This window comes from Budorcas taxicolor, chromosome 25, assembly GCF_023091745.1.
Source record: "Budorcas taxicolor isolate Tak-1 chromosome 25, Takin1.1, whole genome shotgun sequence".
In the NCBI taxonomy this organism is placed as follows: domain Eukaryota; kingdom Metazoa; phylum Chordata; class Mammalia; order Artiodactyla; family Bovidae; genus Budorcas; species Budorcas taxicolor.
The window spans coordinates 40912293-40933134 of record NC_068934.1 but is presented as its reverse complement, the minus strand read 5'-3'; the positions used below and the strand labels follow the sequence as shown (position 1 = coordinate 40933134).

Here is a 20842-nt window from a genome sequence, read left to right as displayed (position 1 = left end):
AACATCCTGCATGCTGTGCAACAGAGTCCAAAAGAAACATGGGACTCAAGTTTTGTGACTTGGTCCAATCCGGAAAACTGGTTGGTTAACTGCTAGAAACAGACTAAGATCCCTGCCCTAAGGACAGAACTTTCTGTCTACACTAGTGGTTTAGAGGGCCCTGGTTATGGGATGTTCCTGGGGAGACTGTATCTCATTCCTGCTTCAACCAGAGGAGCTCTTACAGTCTTACATTTCATGTAAGATTTCACTTGATAGTTTACTCTTAAAATATCAGAACATCACTGGTCTTTAAAAGGATATACACCAACACATCACTGATTCACTTTGCTGTATAGCAAGAGACTAACAAAACACTCTAAAGCAACTATATGCCAATAAAATTTTTTGAAAAATGCATATAAAAACACAAAGGACCTCAAAGGGCCAAAACGATCTTGACAGTAAGATGGAGGCTTCACGTATTGATTTCAAATATATTACACAGGCACAACAATCAAAACAGTATGGTATTGGCATAGAAACAGGCAGATAGACCTATGGGCCAGAATAGAGCCCTCAGATAAACTCATACATACTGGCACAATCATCTTCACCAAGGTTCTAAGACTCCACAATGGGAAAGAAGTCTCTTCAACAGTCATACAGAATGGGAAGAAAATTTTAAAACCATATGACCGAAAAAGGACTAAGAAATAACTATAAATCAAGTTTCAAAAAAGGGCTAATAATTCAGTTTAATAATGGACCAAATAACTGAACAGATATCTCCCCAAAATTAAGTAAAAATGATGAAGCGATAAATGAAAATGTTCTCAACCTCACTAATCATGGGAGAAGTGCAAATCAAAATCACAACAGATATCACATCACACCTATCCAGATATATATTTTTTGATTCATTTTTTCCTTAAGTATAGTTTAATTACAATGTTGTGTGAATTACTGTTTTTAAAAAATTTTATTCAAGTATAACTAAATTACAATGTTGTTTTACTGAGGGTATGTTTTATTGATAAAAGTTATGTTGGTAAAAAAAAAAAAAAAAAAGAACCACAACATTCCAACTCTATGAAGAGTAACCTGAAATTTAAGTCACAGAGGCAATAAGAAAGTGATAAAGTGGTAAAGTAAATGCCTGGATGCTATGATGTAGTTGACCTAAATTGTGAGGATTTCTCAAAGGAGCTCCTTTATCTCACACAGTAGGTGCAAAACTAGAAATTCATTCAATTGATTAAAGCTCCTTTCCCAGCAAGGTAAACCAAGCTTCATGGCTGAAGGACCTCCAACGCTGCCTTGGCCATCCTGTGGAGCATGGTGCCATCTTCTGGCCACTCTCAAACCAGCTGTTAATAATGTGCAATTCTAACATGTTACCTTGGAGTGAAAAGAACATTTTATATTGCTTGACGCCTGGGGCACTTGAGATGTCTTCAAATGTTCTCAAAGAACAGGACATTCTGGTTACTTTTTACAATTTTATTGAATCTTTTCTTCTCATACCTTAAAAAAACAGCACATGAAAACAGCATCTTATCCCAAAGTTTCAACTCAAATGCTTCATGAAGACCTTGAGAGCCACTCCACCACCTTATGCCTATGAATTACCACTGTGTAAAATTTCATAGCAAGTTCAAGTTTCTACCCACCCCAGGATACAAAGCCAGTAATCAAACCCTTGTTGCCAACTCCCGGGAATCCAGCTCTCTGCCTATCTTGCTTCTCAGCAGCTCTTCCCATCTGTTTAAGACAATGGGATCTCCCTGATGGCTACTCTTTAGGGCGGGTCAAGGCTGAGCCAGAGAGAGCAGCAGTCTGGTTCCACGGTCACCTCCCACTAGCCACCAGGTTGGCCAGGCAGGAAATCATCCCCAGTCTTTCATCTCTACCATTTATCTCCCTCTTTTCTTCAAAACTTCTTGCTTTCATGTAACAATGGATTCAGTGTCCATTAAATTGCCTGAGTGGCAGCTTGAGCCTGACATACTTTCCTGAGCTAAAAAAGACAATGACGTACCTCTGTGGTGTTCCTGCCATGAGATCAAGTAACAAACGGAAAAGCAGTACTGAGCAGGGTGGTGCCAGGGAAGCAATGAAAGCCCCTCCCCACCCCCATGAAGGTTTCTCCAGCGCCAGCTCTAGCAAGTAGAGGCAAACATCCTGGGGTCACAGAGGTATCGTGAAGGGAAACCCGTTTATTTTCCTCTTTTGAACTTCCCTGCTGCCCCAGTCTTCGCCTTCTTCTTAGCGGCTCCCTTGGGCTCTGGCTCCTTGCGCTTGGCAGAAGAGAGGGAGCCGGTCACCTTAAAGAAATCATCCAGGCGGCCCTGGGTGCTGCCCTGGCGGCTCTTGCTCAGCCGCCTGACCCCACTGCGGATTCGCTCCTCGGAGAACTGCTTCTCCCCACACATGAACCTGACGAGCTCTTCTTCATTGGGCTCGCTCCACTTGAGCTCCACAGACTCCGGGTCCAACACCTCAGGCTCCAGAAAGAGCTGTTGGGCCTCCTTGTGGAGCCAGTTTTCTGGCACGGGGTACTTGTTGGGGTCCAGCCGCCGCACAATCTCCTCGATGCTCTTGTGCTTCTGGATGAGGTCCACGGCCCGCTTGGGCCCGATGCCCCGGATGCTCTCACAGTAGTCACTGCCCAGCAGGATGCACAGATCCACAAACTGCTCCTGGTTGAGGCCCAGCTCCTGCAGGATCCGGCTCAGGTGGAACTCCTGGATGGGCAGCTTCTTGGCCTCGCTGGCAGTCAGGTGCCGCATGAGCACCGGGCTGCCGAACGTCAGGCAATCCATGTCCTCTGTGGCCGCAGCGTAGACTTTGCCGGCCTTCACCAGGGCCGCACAGCTAGCCTCCGCCTCACTGGGGGCATCGAGGTACGGGATGCCCATGAGGCTCAGGAGGTGCTTGCATTCATCGTTGTGTTGTTTGGTGACCTTCACCAGCCGCTTTGTAAACTTTTCCACCTCCGCCTCAGCCCCGGCGGCCTGAGCCTGCTGCAGCTGCTTCTCCGCCTCGGCCCGCCGCTCGCTGCGCTTGGCCAGCTCCCCGGACTTGAGCTGCGGTGGCTTGCCATCAAAGACGTACACAGGCTTGATGCCGTTCTCCATCATGCGGATGGTGCGGTAGAACATGCCCATCAGGTGGCTGGTGGTCTCCCCCTCCTCGTTCTGCAGCACATCCCCCCCTTGGCGAACAGCTATCAGGAACTGATAAATGCTCATGGAGGCATCGATGGCCACCTTGCGGCCAAAGTAGCTCTTAATGTCATTCTCCCGGATGGCACTGGGGGCCACATCAGCGATCAGTTTGGCCAGTCCTTGAATTCCCATAGCAATACAGGAGAGACAGCTAAAAAAGAAAGGTGGGTAAGACAAGGAGGTACTTAAAGGATGCAGGAGGCTTACCAGGGGCACTATGTCATCAACGTCATGCCTTCAGCTAAACAAATTTAGCACAACAAACACCAAGGCATGAAGAAATGACAGCAAGAAAGTCTATTCAATTAACACTAGTCTACTCAGTTAATACTAAGGATTCCTGAGTATCAAGAACTAAACCACATGCTGAAAGGATAAGATAAGATGTTCAAGTCCTTGAGGGACTTAAAAGTTTTGTGGCTAAGGCAGCAATAGGGCTAGCATGCAAAAAGGGCTACAGCAAGGCCAGAGGAGGAGGCCAGGGCCAGCTTGAGGAGTCCAAGGACCATGATGGCAGAACTGCCTCCTGAACGACATGCAAATCCCGGTTACACAAAGGTGAGACAAGACAGATAAAAAGGCAACCAAATGTCTAAAGTGGTAAACAAACTTAGGAGTATCTGTCTTCTTGCCAATTCATGAACAACACATTCATTCCTCCATTGGATCTTTATTCCCAACTCACTCCTCCAGCTCACCTCCTCTCAGCAGCTCTGAGGGTTAGTTCTGTGTCAATCTGTCAAGGCCACAATATCCAATTATTTAATCAAACATTAATGCAGGTGTTGCTGTGAAGGTATTTTGTGGATGTGGTTAACATCTATATCAGTTGACTTTAAGAAAAGGAGACTTCATTCCACATTGAGACAAAGTGAAAACGTTAGTCACGCTGTCGTGTCCGATTCTTTGCAACATCAGACTCCTGTGTCTACGGAATTCTCCAGGCAAGAGGGGATCTTCCTGACCAAGGGATCAAGCCTGGGGCTCCCTCATTGCAGGCAGATTCTTTATCATCTGAGCCAGCAGTGAAGCCCACAATGTGGGAGGGCCTCATCAAATCAGCTGAAAGGCCGTTAAGCACAAAAATAAGTTTCACAAAGAAATCCTGCCCCAAGACCAGTCATTAACTCCTACCTGAGTCTTCAGCCTGCAGACCTGACCTACAATTTTCAACTTTCCAACACCTACAATCACCTGAACCAATTCATTAAAGTCAGTCTTCCCATATATCCATATTCTAGATCCTGTCTGTTCTGTTTCTCTGGGCAACATAGCAGCTTTGAAGAACTGGCAGGAATAACATCTGTGTGAAAGTAATGTGGTTTTTCACAACACTTCTCTAATCTCTCTTCAGCATCTGCTCAGCACTTCAAAGAGTTTCTACTTCCGTCATGCTGTTTTAAGTCTTTCCCTTTGTATTTTCTCTCCACCACTAAGTCTGAAATGTGAACTCCGCAGCTCCTTTTCCACCCCGAGTCCTGATCCAGAGATGCTACAGTCACTTAGCCCAGTACCACAGTTCTGTGGTTCAGACTCCTTAACAAAATATCTCCTAGAACAGTATTTTCCAAACTTCAGTCAGGCTTAAAACACCGTCACATTTCTGTGCAACTTCCCATGAAAACCTATACTTTCATTCACTTAAAATTTTCTTCATATAGACACCATTTTCTAAAAACTAAATTGGAAAACAGAATTCATCTTAAGTAATAATACCTGTGCTTTATCAGTTATATTTTACTACATGTTAAATGCATGAATATTCAAAAGGATTTGGGGAACTTCCCTGGAAGTCCAATCGTTAAGATTTTGTGCTCCCAACTGGTTGGGGAACTAAAATCCCACATGTGCCACAGCCGCCAAAAAATATTTTTTAAGAAAGGATTTTGGGGGTGCCTCTTAAAGTCATCATGTATCCACTGGTGGTGTGTCCAACACGCTAACTTACCTTTACAGTCTGGGAACCTAAGACAAAGGCTGGGATAAGACTGCCCTGTCTCACTCTGCTCAGCTGTACCCTCCTCCCACCATTCTGCATCCCTTTTCTTCAAGGTCTATCTCGTCTTAGTTCCTCTGTGAATAGCAGTGGCCTTGAATCTAGGCACCATTATTTACCACCTGGGTAACAGTGATCACTAGGTCACTTAGTGTGTGACATTACTATGCCACTTAGGATTGGTTTTCTCATCTACCAAGTAAGATAATAACCATGCCTGCCTTGCAGAATTACTGCCAGGGTTAACTATCAAACGAAAACCTCTGACAAACATTAGGTGTTCATAAACGTTTCCCCAGTAGAACCCACTCGAACCTTTGGTTCGTGCCTCAAGCTACCGGCTTTGCTAGAAAGAGGGCACAATGCCTCATTAGCTGGACATCCTCCCACTGCGTCCGTCAAAGACAGGGAGGAAAGGGATATGAACAAGTGCAGATCAAAAAAGTATCTCCTCCAGGAGCTCAGTCACAATGCACAACGACCTCATGAGGTGGGAGTTACCTCTTTCTACAAATGAAGAAAGAGGCTCAGAGATTAAGGGACTGGGCCCGGACTTTCAAAGTGGCGGGCCCGTCTGAATCCCGCGCTCGCTCCGCCCCGCGCGCGGCAGCCGCCCGCCTTCCCCAACAGCCGGCGCAAAACGTGCCCGACGCTCTGAGACGCTTCCCAAGGTCTCACCTGGCCTCTGGGATGCTCCGGGGTGGCCCAGAACAGAACTAAGCCCGACTCCCGCCTCTGCCCCAAAGCCGCCTCAGCACCAGTCTCTGGTACCCTCTCGCTTCACCGCCTTCCAAAGCCCGCGCTCCAGTCACGTGACCTGCCGCGGCGCAAAGCCTCCTGGGAAGTGTAGTCCAGGCCCCAGCCCCCTCGGCCAGCTTCTCTCACGGCAATTAGTCCCGCCAGGGCGGACGGACCTGCTCTGCGACCTGACCCTACCCTTCTCCACTGCTTGCCCCTACTCCACCTCGGGCTCCCGAAGGCCTCAGATCCCGCCATACCCGAAACCACGGGACTACAAGCCCCACAATGCCACCCACGTGACTGCATTTCCCCTTCCGGTTGAACAGCGCGCCTGCTCCTGCCTACGTGTTCTTCCGGTAGCAGAGTGGCGGATTATCCTGTGGCCGGCAAAATGGTGAGAGGGTTGAGGGAAGTTCAGGACAGGGCTCTGGGGACCCCCGGGGTCCGTCCTGTGCCTTTTTCTCTCACAGAGGCGTCAGGTGCCCGAGGTCTAGAGGGCGGGAGGACCCTGGATCCTTCGATTTGGACTGAGGGGCGGGGAAAGGGCTGACTCCTTAGGTAAGGTTTTGATCGCACTGGGCTTCTGATTTCGCGATTTATAAGGATGAGGAGTGTGGGTGCATTTTTTAATACCTTCCAGCATTTAGCTCTGTTACCTGTGGTCAAACTGTTACCTCTATCTGACAAGTTTCTCCGTGCTGCGAAACTCGTACTCATACTACCCAGCCCTGGGCAAAAGTCACCTTCTTGGTGAAGCACTTCCAACTGTCTCGGGCACTTGCCCCTTCTGCCTTGGGAGCCCCCACAACCTGTGTGCAGCCCTCTTGCCACGTGTCGTGGACTTCTTTGTTATCTGCCACGCCTCCTAGTGACCACCATCTGACGTGCCTCTAGCCCTGGGATGATGTCTATTCATCTTTGTATTCCCAGTGCCAAACACGGGGCCTGCAATTGGAGGCTCAGTCAATGGCAGCGATTGTCTTTATCGTTAATGGGGGGGCATAAATGTTTACTGATTTGAATTCCAGCGTCTCTTAGAACAATGGGCTCAGTTTACTTGTCTAGAGTTGTTATGTTCTGGATTTAAACATTGGCTGCTGGGTGACAATGGAAATTAACATTTGTACGGAACTTTACTTTTTCAGCCCTCTTTCACAAGCATTAGCTCATGATCTTCCCTATAACCTTGGGAAGGAAACAAACACCTATTGAGCAACTACTCTATGCCAGGCAGTGAGTTAGATGCTATGACGTTTGTCTTAAATCATACATCAACCTTGTGAGAGAGAGATTATAATCACTTACTGAGATTCATGGTATTTAATAGAGTCAGAATTTTGACTTACGTCTTTTGTTGGCAGATCCCAAGATTCCTTAATTGTGTAGTGGGAAGAATAGAGAATTAGAAGTTGAGGCCTGGGACCAGTTCAGAGTCTGCCTGTCAGTGGGGATTCTGAGCTTGGTGTCTACAGACATGGGTCCATAAAGCTCCTAAAATCATAAGCAAACTTTTTCTTTTCTTTTTTTTTTTTTTTTTAAAAAAAAGCACTTTATTTTGTATTGGGGTAAAACCAATTAAAGAAAAATGTTATGATAGTTTCAGGTGAACAGTGAAGGGACTCACCCCTCCCACAAATTTTTTCTTGTATATGATTTGTCCCAGGCAGAGTCCAGACCTTTCATCATGGTTTTTTTTTTTCCCCCCATGATGATCAGTGGCCTCAGACAATGTTAAGGACCAGACTTCCCTGGCAGTCGATTGGTTAAGACTCTGCGCTTTCAATGCAGGGAACGCAGGTTCGATTCCCTGGTCAGGAAACTAAAATCCCACAAACTGCATGGTGCAGCCAAAAAAAAAAAAAATGTTAAGGACTATTGATCTGTAGCTAATCAGTCCCCTTGTGTGTCTCAGCCTCTGACTCTTAGCTGCCCTTCTCATCTCCTACTGAAAAGACAAAGTGCCACCTTAGTTTAAGATGTCATCATAATCGTTGTCATTCCCAAAAGGTATCATTTGACAGTGGTTCTGTCAAAGGAACCAGGAAGGATGTCCCTGTCTCCCAGGCTGAAATAAGCTTCTTGCAGTCACAACAGGTTGAAGTCTTGGGATTCTTTGGTGGCTCTGATCTCATACCTTCCCCTAGGAACTTGAGGCCATGAGCAGATACACCAGCCCCGTGAACCCGGCTGTCTTTCCCCACCTGACCGTTGTGCTGCTGGCCATTGGCATGTTCTTCACCGCCTGGTTCTTCGTGTATCCTTTGATTGAGCAGCCAGTGGGCCAGAGTTAGTGATGTGGGAACTGGAGTGGGGAACTACACTGGGTACATGCACCCAGCCACTTTTGTTCTGGCGTGGGGAAGCAGGACAGTCAGGAAGTGAAGGGCTAAGGGCCATTGACATCCAAAGTCAGGCTGTGGCCTTAGAATTTTCCAAGTTCAGGTGAGCTTAGTTTGCTCTTCAGGTTTCATAGTGAGCGGAGGTCCTGGCTGAAGTGGAGGCTGGGCACAGGGACCTGAAGTTGAAAAGTGTTATAGGAGTGATATACTCAGGTGTCAGGAGATCAGAGGGCTAGTCCCAGCTTTGCTGCTCATTAGCTATGTGACCTTGGGTGGTTGAAGGGTGTTGTGGAATCTGGAGTTGCAAAGCACACCTTGGAGGACACTCAAGACAGTGGAGTACAGTTTATTACTCCAGCAGGTTCAAGGGGAATCAGTTCCCAACAAGGACCCTGATGTTTCTGAGAGCCCCAGCTTTATACCCCCCACTACTTGACTGGTTACATGTTAGCAATCCCTTTGTTGTACATGATTGAGTTTTACAAGTAGGTGCTAGGAGAACAAACAGTTAAGGTTGGTGGGAGGGGAGGCAGACAATGATTATACATCAAGGGAGGATGTCTCCATGGTTAATCTAACAGGGGTAGCCTGACCTAACTGTCATCTCCGTGTGCCGTCTGTGGGGAGGAAGGTCTCCAGACCTGGTTTACACTAGCAGTGGTTTCCTCACTTCTTGGGCAGGGTTCACATCCTGTCTTTAAGATGGATGACAGGCTTCAAGATGCAGTCTCTCCTTCTTTCCTCACACTGGCCCCAACAGTAGGAGCACCAGGGTCTAGGTCATCTCTTGGACCCCTCTGCCCAGCTGCACGGAGCCAGACCAGCCTCCTGGAAAGCTCTCAGCCCATGCCTTTCTCCCAGAGATGCCCTGGCCGGGTTCCCTGCCCTGCATAGTCCACCCCTTTGCTTCTCCTTAATCACCCTGCCAGTTATGAGGTCACGTCCACCAAGTACACCCGGGATATCTACAAAGAGCTCCTCATCTCCCTGGTGGCCTCACTCTTCATGGGCTTTGGAGTCCTCTTCCTGCTGCTCTGGGTCGGCATCTACATATGAGCTCCCAAGGGTAAGAGCGGTGACAGGGTGGGACGCTGGAGATACCGCCCCTCACCCACATCAGGGTCCTCGGGCCTGCGTGACCCCTTAGACAAACTGGGCAGAAAGGACAAGGACACCAGTCACATGGACTTCTTTCCCTGTCCCCTGGTGGGAATCTGAGCTGAGTGGGACCTGTATCAGATCTGAGGTCTCCACATTGTCTGACCTGGGTCTGGCACTGGAATGTACTGCCTTGGGCTGTGGGCACAGGCTTCATGTGGTTCCACCTCTGTGTTCTTACACATCACACACAGGGGCTGGGGAGCCATTGGCAAGTGGCCAGGCAGGGGCCCAGGATCCGGGACTTGGCTGCCAGGAGTTCCATTTTAGTCGGTTTCAGCGTTCTCAGTCATTGAGATAAATTTTGACTGATGTCTAGTCACTTAGTGGAAGGAAGCTGATGGAAAGATGGGTCCCTGCTCTCATTCGGATACCCTTCTCTTTCAGGTTCCAACTGGGCAGCTTCACGGAATCCCTACTTTTGTAAATTAATTTTTTTTTTTTTTTTTTACTGTGGCTGGAAGTTTCCCACCTGTTGCTACAATAAAGGCAGATGTGACATCCTGTCTGGTGCTGGGACCCATGGCTCCCCAGTCCCTCCCCTTCCTGTGTCTTTGCTGCCTCCCAGATGGTTCCTGTGGCTGGGAAGTCCTGCACTCTGCCTAGGAGGGAAATGTGGGGACTGTCTTATCCTTAGAATTGAGGGCTTCCTGTGGACAGGAAGGGACTGAGCCTGCCCTCTTCTGCGGCTTCTAGAGTAAACTTCCTTAGGAACCCACACCAGTGAAGTCTGTCCCAGGGCCAGTCCCCTCCTCTAAGTGTAGCCAGGGACCCTTGAAAGACTCAGCTTGTCCCTAAGGTGGCTCCTTCTAACCCAAGCCGGGCAGCAGTAGGTCCGTGGGGTGTGGCTAGTGGGAGGGGCTACCGCGTCCTGTTCCCAGGCCTGAAGCTACGAGGGATAATGGGGTACAGAGCATCTATCAGGCTCAGGGGCTCCAATGGTCCTAGCCCCACAGATGACCCCATCCTCCCCCCACCCCGCCCCAGAACAATTTTAAGAAGACAGGAAGCAAGCTCAGATACAAAGCAGTATTTATACATTTATTTATATACGTATATTTATTTCAGAAAAGAACAGGGGACAGGAAGCAAGCAGGCCTGGGGCCGCTTCCCTCTGCCCCCTCGAGTCAGAGTTGATACGATAAATACGAGTCAGCTCAGGGGAAGGGTGGAGGGGGGCAGTTATGTGGGAGGGAAGGGGTGCGCTATGCACATGCAGGCTTTCTTGGAGGCTGTAACGTGGACAGGGGCACTTGTGCATTGAGAGGCCCTATATACAGCTTGAAGCTTGGGGAGATTAGCCCAATGGCTACAGGGGTAAATGCCAAACGGGAGAGAGGAAGGGAGGGGTGGGTTGCTGGATCACGGGTAGGGGATAGAGCCAAGACACCCGCTCAGCAGCACCCGCTGGGCAGCTGTCAGCCTCCAGCAGGTGGCCCACTGGCCTTTCCTGAAACCCTTTTGCCTCCCTGGGCTTAAGGCAACTTTGGTCCAAGGTTGACCCCCTCGCCCACCCCCCCACCTTGAGCAGCTTGGAGCCCCACTTGGCCCCAGCCTCCACACAGAGGACCCCCTCCCCAGGCATGGAAACAGCCAGCTGCTAACCAGATTGGGGCAATGCTGTGTCCAAGTGGCTCCAGGGGGCAGTGGAGGGTCACTTTCCAGTTTAAGCACTTTAACTCCAGTTAAGGGGCTGTGGTCCAAGAAAACTGCAGCCCCACTGAGGAAGCCCCAGAATCCTGCCACAAGGGGCAAGGCTCAGCAGGTTCACGGCATTTAGGGAGGGTTCCCGCAGTGAGGGGAAGAACAGTAGTGCTAAGTAAGGCTCAGCCACCTGTGTGGTGTGGTGAACTGAAAGTTGCTCAGTCGTACCCGACTGATCCCATGGACTATACAGTCCAAGGAATTCTCCAGGCCAGAATCCTGGGGTGGGTAGCCATTCCCTTCTCCAGGGCATCTTCCAAACCCAAGGATTGAACCCAGGTCTCCCACATTACAGGTGGATTCTTTACTAGCTGAGCCACCAGGGAAGCCCAAGAATACTGGAGTGGGTAGCTATCCCTTTCCCAGCGGACCTTCCTGATCCAGGAATCGAACGGGGGGTGGTCTCCTGCATTGCAGGCGGATTCTTTACCAGCTGAGCTACCAGGGAAGCAGTGGTGTGGGGAACCGTCTAATTCCTATGTCAGAAGAAGGGTGTGGAATCCCACTGTGGAGGGGATGGGAGGTGCGGTATCCTGGCTACCCCCCATCTCGCCAGTGTGGACAAGTGCACATGTCTGTAGCAGAATGGGGCCCATGGTTCCTAGGCTTCTTTAGGATTCAGGTCTCCCCTGAAAGGCTCCCACTCAAAGCTGAGAACGAGAGGCAGGAGGGGCAAGGCCTGGCTCCCAAAGAGGCGGCAGAACATCACCAGGCGAGGACGGCAGTTCCGTCCACATTTCTGAACCCTCAGCAGACACTGCGCGGTGATTTCCAGTCCTTCCATGAGCCTGGCTGTGGCCTCAGAAGGCTCTAGATACCCACTAAGAAAGGTTAATGTTGGCATTTGAGATAAGACTTCAGTAACCCAAACTCACTGCTCTGCTCCAGAGAGGATGGGCAGAACTGGGGCCTACTGCTGAGCACAGGGCCCCCAGCCTGGCAGGCCGAGCCCAGCATGGGGCCCTTGACCTGGGAAGGTGAGGCAACCAGCAGACAGGAGAGGGGGGAGAGGCCCGTTCTGTTGGTTGGAGTGGGGAGGGTGTCTCAAGGCTCCCAGGGACGGATCAGAGCCAGGGCCCTGCCTTTCAAGAGTCCGCCAGAGCTCTGGCCCACTTGGGACTCTCCATCTCCATTCTACTCCTGCCCTGGTTTAAGTGCATTTTAGTAATTACTTCATTAATAACAGCAAAAGCTATTTGCATCCACTCATCCACCAGCCAAGACCAGCCTGCTGCCTTGCAGGGATTCCTGCTCCTCTGCTCAGACCAGTGGAAGCTCCCTGGAGCCCAGGCTGTGTGACTGCACAGGGAACTTCCCTTTGGGATACTCCAGGTTCTAGGATCCAAGGCTTACCTGGCCCACCGGCCCCGCCCCTGGTTCAGTCAGGCACTGAGTGTATAGAAGGCACATGGTCAATCGCCAGCCCATCCAGGGCTGGCTTCAGCTGCCCTGGGAGCTCTTGGAGCCAAGCTCTTCCAGGGAGAAGAGACCTCCTGGGCCACACTTAAAGCTTAGAAGTCCAAGTCCAGTAACAGTCAAACCCTAAAACGTCTGCTCCCTAACCCTCCCCAGGGAGCAGCTTTGAGAGAGGGCTGTCCTCCCTCCACCGACTCTTGACTCAGCCAGGTCTCTGAGGGCTCATGCCAAGTCCCCGCCAGTACCAAAGGTGGACAGGTCCTCTCCCCAAAGAGGGACGGCTCCCAGTGGCAGAAGGGGAGGCGGGGAGGGTGGGCTCTGGACAGAGTCACAGCTTCCCCCGCCTCTGGGGCACCTGGGCCCAGCAGTTCTCTCTCCAGCTCTGTCTGTGGTGTGGGGGTGCCGCCAGCGGGAACAGCAGCTCCAGTGTGAGGACTTCCAGTTTCACCAGGCATGGGGAGGGCCAGGCCGGCTCAGTCTCCAAAGAAGTGCCAGCGGCGGGCTCCAGTGTAACACCATTTCATCCAGTGTGGCAGGGGCGCCTGGGAACCCCCGGGCCCTGGTGTGGCACTGCCTCCAGAGGGCAGCTCAGTCACACAGGCGGTAGAAGTGGAAGTAGTAGTCCGTGGCCAGCTGGACCGGGGCCTCCGCACTGCAGTTGGCCTGACCCTGGGTGGAAGGGCAGGGGGAACCCGAGAAGAGAAGTGGCTCCAGGGTCGGGCAGGAGGCAGTCCCCCTGCTGACGTCATCGCCTGACTGCCCCAGGTCCCACTGTGCGCTTTTCAACGCCCCCCCGCCCACTTCTCCCCCAAGCCCCACACTGAATGTCTTGGGGAGGCGGGGTGCCCTGCTCACCAGCAATGCCACCCGGAAGTGGTAGGTGAATCTGCGGAAGGACAGGATGGTTACTGGCCACTGGTGGGAGGTGCCCTGGGGAGGGAGGGGGAGAAGGGTCAGGACAGCGGCATGGCCCCCATCCCCATCCGGTCCCAACCTGCATCCCTCGCCAGGGCCATCGCAGCCCCGGGCTCTCTAGCAGGTATTACAAAGGAAAGTGCAAGTTGCTCAGTCGTGTCCAACTCTGTGACCCCATGGACTAAACAGTCCAGGGAATTATCCAGGCCAGAATACTGGAGTGGGAAGCCTTTCCCTTCTCCAGGGGATCTTCCCAACCCAGGGATCAAACCCAGGTCTCTCACATTGTAGGCGGATTCTTTACCCACTGAGCCACAAGAGGGGAGAAGCAGAAATCGGGAGAGGCTGGACGGCACAAGTTCTGCTTTGGGGAGCAGCAGGGGCCACCATCTGCATGCTCTGCCCGGCACTGAGGGCCCCCGGCCTCCTGTCTCACTGCCTTTCCTCTCACCACTGTGCTCCAGGCCCATGGAAGCGTCTCACTAAGCTCATCCTGGCTACACGCCGCTGAGGAGGTGCTGCTTACGGATGAGGACACTGCTGAGTTATCTGCCTAAACTCCCACGGCGACATGTGGCCAAGCTGGGGCTCAACCCTCTCTGCTGTCCCCTGTCTGCCGGGCCCTGGGGCCTGAGCCTCTAGGGCTCTCAGCACTCCATCCTCTATGCCAGCTACTTCTGCACCTCTTTTCTCGTTGGTGAGGGACTGCATTCTTGGAAGGCGAGGTCTTTTTTTACCCCATGTCTGGCTCCCCTCAGCTGGGCCCAGCCCAGGGCCAGGGACAGGGGAGGCCCCGAGAAATATTGATTGAATAAACATGCGAGTTGGCGAGGAGAAACTGCCTTAACTTGTGCTGAGCGTCATGTGGCCAGAGAGGAGCTGGATGGTGACTGGGTCCCAGCCGCCTGGTTCCCAGACCACGAGGCAGCCCCCTCCACGCAGCCCAAGACCTTCCAAAGTCACAGATGGGACCGAGTCACCGCCCACCCCCCCAAGCCTGAGATCCAGCCTCCTTCCCGGCTCCTCTGAGGCATGACCCTCACCGTGCTTCCAACTCTGCCGGCACGCCATGCCCGCCCTGGTGGCCCGGCCGCTATACACGCTGTTCCCTGACTCCTGGGACACTGTCCCCTTTCCTTTCCCCGGCTGATCCCACATCGTCCTTCAGGTCTCGTCTTAATCAAGCATGACCTGCCGGCAGGTGCCCTGACCCTGCGACCCGACAAGGTCAGCTCTCCCTGCTGGGCTCCCAGGACGCCCTCTGTCTCCTCCATTGTGCTCACCCCAGGCTAGGCCTTGGGCAGGGCAGGGCCGGGAGATACTCGCCATGGAGGGGTGCGTGCACACCCCCTCCCTGGGGCACAAAGGCCCAGGTCCCAAAGGGTCCCTTGTGGAGACTCCTTTGCTCTAACCCTGGCTCCCGCTCCTCACCTACTTGGGGGCTCAGTTGTGCCGGGGAGAGGAAGCTCCAGGCTGGCTGGAGTCGCCTCCTACCTGAGTGTCCTGGTGGGCGTGAAGGCTCTGTAGAATTACCCCCTCTTCACACGGCTCCTCCTTTGACATCAGGCTGCACAGCACCACGGACACGGGGGACGAGGAGCTGGGGAAGGCCCAGTCAGCGGGGAGTTGGGGTTCCGAGCTCCTCCACCCCAGCCTCCTCCCAGCCAGCCCTCCACTCGGCCTCCCTCTCCCCACAGAAGCCAGCCACTGAATCCTCTCAGCCAGTCGATGAGGCGCAGCCATCAAGGCCCTCGATGGCTACAAACCCCTTCCCAACCCCCGTCCCACATGCTCTTCACAGCCCATTTCACAGATGAGGAACTGAGGCCCGGAGACTGCTGGGTCACAGCCAGTGAAGCACGGAGTGGGCAGGAGAGCCAGCAGCCCCCTCAGCTGCCCCCCACCTCCCCCAGGTCACCGGGACCACCACACCCCCATCCCCCATGCTGGCACTCACTTCATCTGCAGGGTCAGGCGGAGGTGCAGGGGGGTGCTGCTGCTAACAGGGATGTGGTAGGTGACGTTTCCAGGCCTGAAAGGGCCAAGCTGGCTCCTCAGCCCAAGGGCACCCTGCCATCCCACCCCTAACGCCCATCAATTCCTCAGCCCCCAGACTAGAGGGGAGCCCTTTGAGGGCCTGGAAGGGGCTGCCCCGCCTTGTAAGGGAACTTCCTCCCTGAGGGGAGCAAGATCTTGTCCCTCTGGCCTCATGTCACCCGAAGGAACCCGTCCTGGTGGGGGTGTAGGGAGGCAGCCAAACCCACCTGCAGGCATCCTCTGAAGCACAGTACTGGGAAGTAATGGGCATTGAATTCTCCAGCACCTGGATGGAGGTCAGGAATGGCACTGGGTCTGCAAGGAGAGAGGCCGCTGGGGCAGGAAGGAGGGTGACAAGTCAGGACACAAATGAGGAGGAGTCACATCTTCCCTTGTCTGACTTGGATCAGTCATTCACACTTTAGCATGAATAAATTTCAGGTTATTCTTTCCAGCTCCCACTTGGACTGAGGTCACACCACCACCTTCCCCAGCAGCCCCAGGACTCCCCAGTTCCCATGAGCCCGAGGTCTGCCTCCCTGATGGACCCAGAACACCCAGGAGCAGGGATGGGTCTTCCACACCCCCAGCCAGGAGCATCCAGGAGCCCACTCTTAAGCACTCTGCTCCTGACTGCACACATTTCTCCCCAACTTGGGGCTCAGGGATGTCAAGTTGGTAGCTTGAGATCAACCGTGGTAGGAGTATTCCCACACACAAGTCAGGGCCCCGCTGTCCTTCAGAGACTCAACTTCCATGTCACCTCCTTCAGGGACACCTCCCCTGATGAATCCCCACCGCAGTCCAGATTCTGTGCCCTCCCCAGTCGCCAAGCCACCTCTGTGTCCCCTCAGGACAGGTGAGGGGAGCCTCACCACACTGCTGTTTGTGTCTGTAAGCCCTCGGGGGCAGGGCTTATCTGTCTCCATCACCCCCGGGTGCCCTGTACAGAGCCAGCCATAGAGCAGGGACCCAGGAAATGCTGCCTGGCGAGCATCTACCTCGTGGGGTTTCCCCATCACTTTGAACTTCAATCTCAGCAAAGCAGTTTCAAAGCTTTTTTTTTTTTTTCTTTAAGCCACAAAACCCATCAAATGAAAGTTGATGAGGAGGCCCAGTACCTAGAGCCAGAGGTGCCTGGTTGAAACCAGGAAGGTTCTCAGCCTCCCCTTCCACCTCCTAGGCAGCCTGGGGTGGACAGTGGGGGAAGTTCGGAGACACCCAGTTTGAAAATGAATACAGTAAAGGGTTCTCTAGCTTTGCTAAAATCAAAAGTTTGAGGTTTGGAAAACTTGGGGGGGGGGGGGACCACAGCACCCTCCTTGCCCTGGCAGGGTGACACAGAAGGAGCCAGGCAGACACGGGATCAAATTCCATCTCTGCCGCTAACAGACTATGATCCTAGGAAGTCACTTCACCCAAGTTTCCATCTCCTCGTGTGAACAATGGGGACGATTCTGTTCTCACGGGAGTGTTCTGAGGATTAACCAAGGCCATCGATACAAGGCTACAGAATCAGCGTGGCCTGATTCCTGGGGCTCAGTCATATTCAGTGAATGTGGACTGACAACTCTGCACCCAGGGAGTCTGGTGATGGGCTGAACTGGGCAGAGGGTCGGGCAGGTACCTGACTGGCTCCGGGCCTGCGTGGGCTGAGCAGGGCTCAGGCCAGGCTCGGGAACCGCTCGGCGGCCCCGGCCATGGAGACCGAGGCTGGGGCCGTTCTTGGCTTTGCCCTGGCCCCCAGGGAAGGGGACCACAGGGCTGGCCATGGGGTTCGAGCTCTTTGGATGCTTGAAGTAGCCAATGCCATTGGCTGACAGGCCCCAGGACTTGGCTCTGATGTTGGTGACGGGCAGCAGGGCCATCTGGCTGGGGCCTGTGGAGAGAGACAGGCCCAGGCTGAGAGGAGGGCGTGGGCAACCTCCTATCCAGCTGTCTCAAGGGCCCCACGGGGCTCCAGGTCACTCCCTTCTGTCTCTTGGTCTCAATCTTTTTCCAGAACCTTATTTGGGTTCCAGGAGATCAAACCCTCCCACTAATGGGTCTTTGGGGCCTTTCCTAGGCCTCATGTAAAAACCCCTCAAGCCTAACCCTGGGCCCCAGGTGAGCCATACCTGAGCGGTTGGTGGAGGGGCTGGGACTAGGGCTGAGACCACTACCGGGATTAAAGCTGGGGCCCAGACCATGGTCGGTGGAGGGGGTGGGGCTGGGCGAGGAGCAGCAAATGACCGGGCAGGGGTGGGTAGAGCAGAGGTCCAAGGTGCGGAGCGCTGGAGCTGGGGCTGAGTGGGTCGGGCCAGTGGTACCTGAGGAAACCAGAGGCTGTATGAGCCAGAGGGGTCAGCACAGCTCCCCGCCCAGGACACACCCACTGCTCCCCATCCTACCCCCTGCAAACCCACCCCCGGCACGCACCCAGCAGCAGAGAGGGCTGTGGGCCCAGCACCCCAGTGGTCACAGGGGACTGTCGGAGCTGAGTGGTCCCAAAGCTCTGGCTGGACCTGCTGGGGAAGGGTGGGCTGAGCTCAGAGGGGCTGGGCGAGCCTGGGCTGGGAGTCACAGAGAAGCGGGAGGGATGCGAGGAGGTGGACAAGGAAGGCAGAAAGGAGGCAGCGGGGAGAGGGCTTGGTCCAGACACGTACCATGGGCACATGGCCTCGCTCCCCCCAGGGTGCTGGGGCCGGAGCAGGGCCAGAAGACAGGAAGTAGACACGGCAAAAGAGCTAAGGGGCGGCAGAGAGGAAACGGGGGTAGGCACGGGGAGGAGAGAGAGAGAAGACACGGTCAGAGATGGCCCAAGGGCTGAGGGTGACAGTGGGCAGAAGAGCCCAAGGCCCCACCCTGGCCCTCCTTCCCCCACCCCCTGCTCTGACCTGGGCCCTGCAGAGGCCCAGCTACCTGGAGAAGCACTGAGCAGGCCAGGGAGCAATACCAGCTTCAGCAGGACAGCGAAGCAGCTGCTCCCCCCCCAAACCAGGGGACCTTCTGACCCACCACCGCTCCCCCCACAAACCCCCAGCGGGGTCAGATCTTGAGGTGGAACCCCCTTTACAGGAGACATTTTCCAGGGCTCCTCTGACCCTGGCCGCCCACCCAAGCCCCACCTGGCCTGGTGACAGCTGGTAGCCAGGCCTCCAGGGACATACCCATCACTTTCCACCAGATCCTCCTCGGTGCGCAGGCTCAGCACATACAGTGTGGACATGGACACCACGCTGGGAGCCGCAGGAAAGGGCGGTCGTTAGAGCCGGAGCCACGGCCCAGCGCCCTCTCCCCAGGATGAGGGCCTGTGGCTTTTGGTCCCAGGGGACAGGCTCCCAAAGGGATGGGTGTATGTGGGTCTCCCCAGTCCCAGGGGGAGGAGGAGACAGGATGAGGCAGCCCCCTGCTCCTTCCCCGAGAGCTCAGCCACTTCATCTCCCGGGCCACGGCCTCCTGCTCCCCGAGGCCTGGGCCTGCGGGCAGCCCAATGCCCCGAGCCGGCCACCCCCAGAGTCTGGAGGACCAGTCACCTGAAGGCCATGACGACCACCAGGGCCACGATGGTTCCCTGCAGGAAGCGCTGGCTGATGCAGGCCTGGTCTGGGACCACAGATGATGACTGAGGACCAAGAGGAAAGGGGACAAAGGCCCAGACTTAGGGAGCCCGCGGTCTTGCCCACCGTGGGCTCTGTTGGAGGTGGGGGACATCTCCCCATCCCCGCAGCGGACAGAGGGAGAGGGAGGAGGAACCGGGAGCTGGGGGAGCTAGAGGGTTGGGAAGGGAGAGACGAGGAAGTGCTTCTAGTCAGTGAACTGGGAGAGGCACCAGCTGGAAAGGCTCCATGAGGACAGGGAGGCCCCAGTGCAGCCTGCCCCCCATCCTGCCCACCCTCACCTTGCTGGCCACCTTGGGGGGCCTCTTCTTGTGGGGGACGCTGCCCGCCCGGCTGAACTGGCTCCCTGCATGGCTACAGCAAGAGGACCAGGTCAGAGGTGCCCGTGGGAAGGGGGTCAGGCCCTCCCCCAGCCCGCACCCCCACCTGAAGGCGCCCGAGCTGCCGGTGGACTTGAGGCTGTCAAGACGCCGCAGCTTGGCCAGCTTGTGGCTCCAGCGCTCCAGCTCATCGATGCGCGTCTCCAGGTTGTCCGTCAGCTTGCATAGCTCCTTCACGGCACCCACGTTCTCCATGAAGATGCGCTCCTGCCGCGGGGGATGGCCAGTGTTGAGGGCACAGTCAGCCCCTGGGAGGCCCAGGCCCATGGGGGAGCAGAAGGGAGCCCTCGAAGCCCCACCCAGGCCAGCCTCACCTCTCGTCCAGCCTCAGCTCCCCCAGCTCCCTGTTCCTGCCTCTGAACACCATCCCACCTCTCCACCTTTCCCCACCCGTGGACAGAACTCTGTGGTCCTCAGAGCCTCCCGCCTCCATCTCCCCCTCTGATGGACACGGTGTCTGAGACTTCAGCAGAGGCCAAGACCTAGGGCATGCTCACTGGCACCCAGCCTCATGCCAGGAAACTTACAAACATCATCCTCAACAAACCACGTACGTGTTTAAACTTTGCCATAACCCTATGACAGAGGATGAGATGGCTGGATAGCATCACCGACTCAATGGACATGAATTTGAGCAAACTCTGGGAGATGGTGAAGGACAGGGAAGCCTGATGTGCTGCAGTCCACGGGTCACAAAGAGTCGCACGTGACTGAGCAACCGAACAACAAAACACCAAGAGACGTTCTCAGCTGTAACGAGCGTTTCCCTCCTTTTGCAGGAGAGGAGGCTGACTCTCAGGAGGTTCCTCTTGCCCTTGATCACACAGCCACAGATGGGCCAAATCCTCATCTCCCACCTCCCCCTCTCCCTGTGGGGTGGGGAGGGGGCTCTAGAAGCAGCATGAGAGAAGACTGGGGTGAGGGGATGCTCCGACTCTCTGCACTTCAGTGCCCTGTCTCTGTGCGAGGGGCTGCTGAATGCCCTCCAGCTGGTCCACCCTTCTGCCTTTTGGGCTCCTTCCAGTTCCCCCACCCAGAGACCTTGTTCACCACCAGGAAGTTCTCTATGGTTTTCCCATTGGCAAAGACCACATCTCCTGTGTCCTTCACAGCCTCGGGCAGGATCTCCTTCACCTCCTGAGCGATGACACCTGGGGAGGGACAAACCAAGTGTGTGTTGGAGGGAAAACTGCCCACAGCACCATAATGTAGGCAGGGGCTGGGACTGGTGAGGGTGAAATTCTGGGAGCTGGAGATCTGAGATCCAGGGAGCCTTGGAGCAGGGTGGCAGTTCCAGGGATCAAGGTGTGGGGTTCCGAGGGGTAGGTGCGGGTAGGGGCAGATTCTC

At 54.3% G+C, this 20842-nt stretch overlaps 3 protein-coding genes across 4 annotated transcripts in view; 1 reads left to right on the top strand and 2 right to left on the bottom strand.

Annotated features, from left to right (window-relative positions):
* Positions 1–1467: 1467 nt before the first annotated feature.
* Positions 1468–6004, bottom strand: FEN1 (flap structure-specific endonuclease 1). Of its 2 annotated transcripts, XM_052662061.1 has the most exons (3): positions 5884–5965; positions 3908–3945; positions 1468–3360 (listed from the first exon to the last, which is right to left on the bottom strand). In XM_052662061.1, the coding sequence occupies exon 3, from the start codon at positions 3339–3341 to the stop codon at positions 2199–2201; it is 1143 nt and encodes a 380-aa protein (XP_052518021.1). In that variant the 5' UTR covers positions 3342–3360; positions 3908–3945; positions 5884–5965; the 3' UTR covers positions 1468–2198. The 2 variants fall into 2 exon arrangements, with proteins under 2 accessions (XP_052518021.1, XP_052518020.1); XM_052662060.1 differs by lacking the exon at positions 3908–3945 and having other exon boundaries at positions 5884–6004.
* A 271-nt stretch (positions 6005–6275) lies between these two features.
* Positions 6276–9947, top strand: TMEM258 (transmembrane protein 258). Its single transcript, XM_052662329.1, has 4 exons — positions 6276–6340; positions 8091–8200; positions 9215–9351; positions 9831–9947. The coding sequence occupies exons 1-3, from the start codon at positions 6338–6340 to the stop codon at positions 9339–9341; spliced, it is 240 nt and encodes a 79-aa protein (XP_052518289.1). The 5' UTR covers positions 6276–6337; the 3' UTR covers positions 9342–9351; positions 9831–9947.
* Positions 9948–13151: 3204 nt separating this feature from the next.
* The window catches only part of MYRF (myelin regulatory factor), a 28755-nt gene continuing 21064 nt past the window's right edge, over positions 13152–20842 (bottom strand). Inside the window, exons 14-26 of the mRNA XM_052662162.1 lie at positions 20536–20645; positions 19541–19701; positions 19396–19468; positions 19031–19119; positions 18665–18733; positions 17934–18022; positions 17633–17824; positions 17143–17394; positions 15743–15830; positions 15436–15510; positions 14973–15078; positions 13419–13493; positions 13152–13232 (exon numbers count right to left, since the gene is read on the bottom strand). Of these exons, the coding sequence (XP_052518122.1) occupies positions 13152–13232; positions 13419–13493; positions 14973–15078; positions 15436–15510; positions 15743–15830; positions 17143–17394; positions 17633–17824; positions 17934–18022; positions 18665–18733; positions 19031–19119; positions 19396–19468; positions 19541–19701; positions 20536–20645 (1460 nt within the window). The remainder of the gene's footprint in view (positions 13233–13418; positions 13494–14972; positions 15079–15435; positions 15511–15742; positions 15831–17142; positions 17395–17632; positions 17825–17933; positions 18023–18664; positions 18734–19030; positions 19120–19395; positions 19469–19540; positions 19702–20535; positions 20646–20842) is intronic.

Bases quoted from the DNA above. Each gene is read 5' to 3' on its own strand.
- FEN1 (XM_052662060.1), bottom strand. From the start codon at position 3,341: ATGGGAATTCAAGGACTGGCCAAACTGATCGCTGATGTGGCCCCCAGT.
- TMEM258 (XM_052662329.1), top strand. The intron at 8,201-9,214 runs GTATCCTTTGAT...TCACCCTGCCAG, and splicing joins TTCACCGCCTGGTTCTTCGT to TTATGAGGTCACGTCCACCA.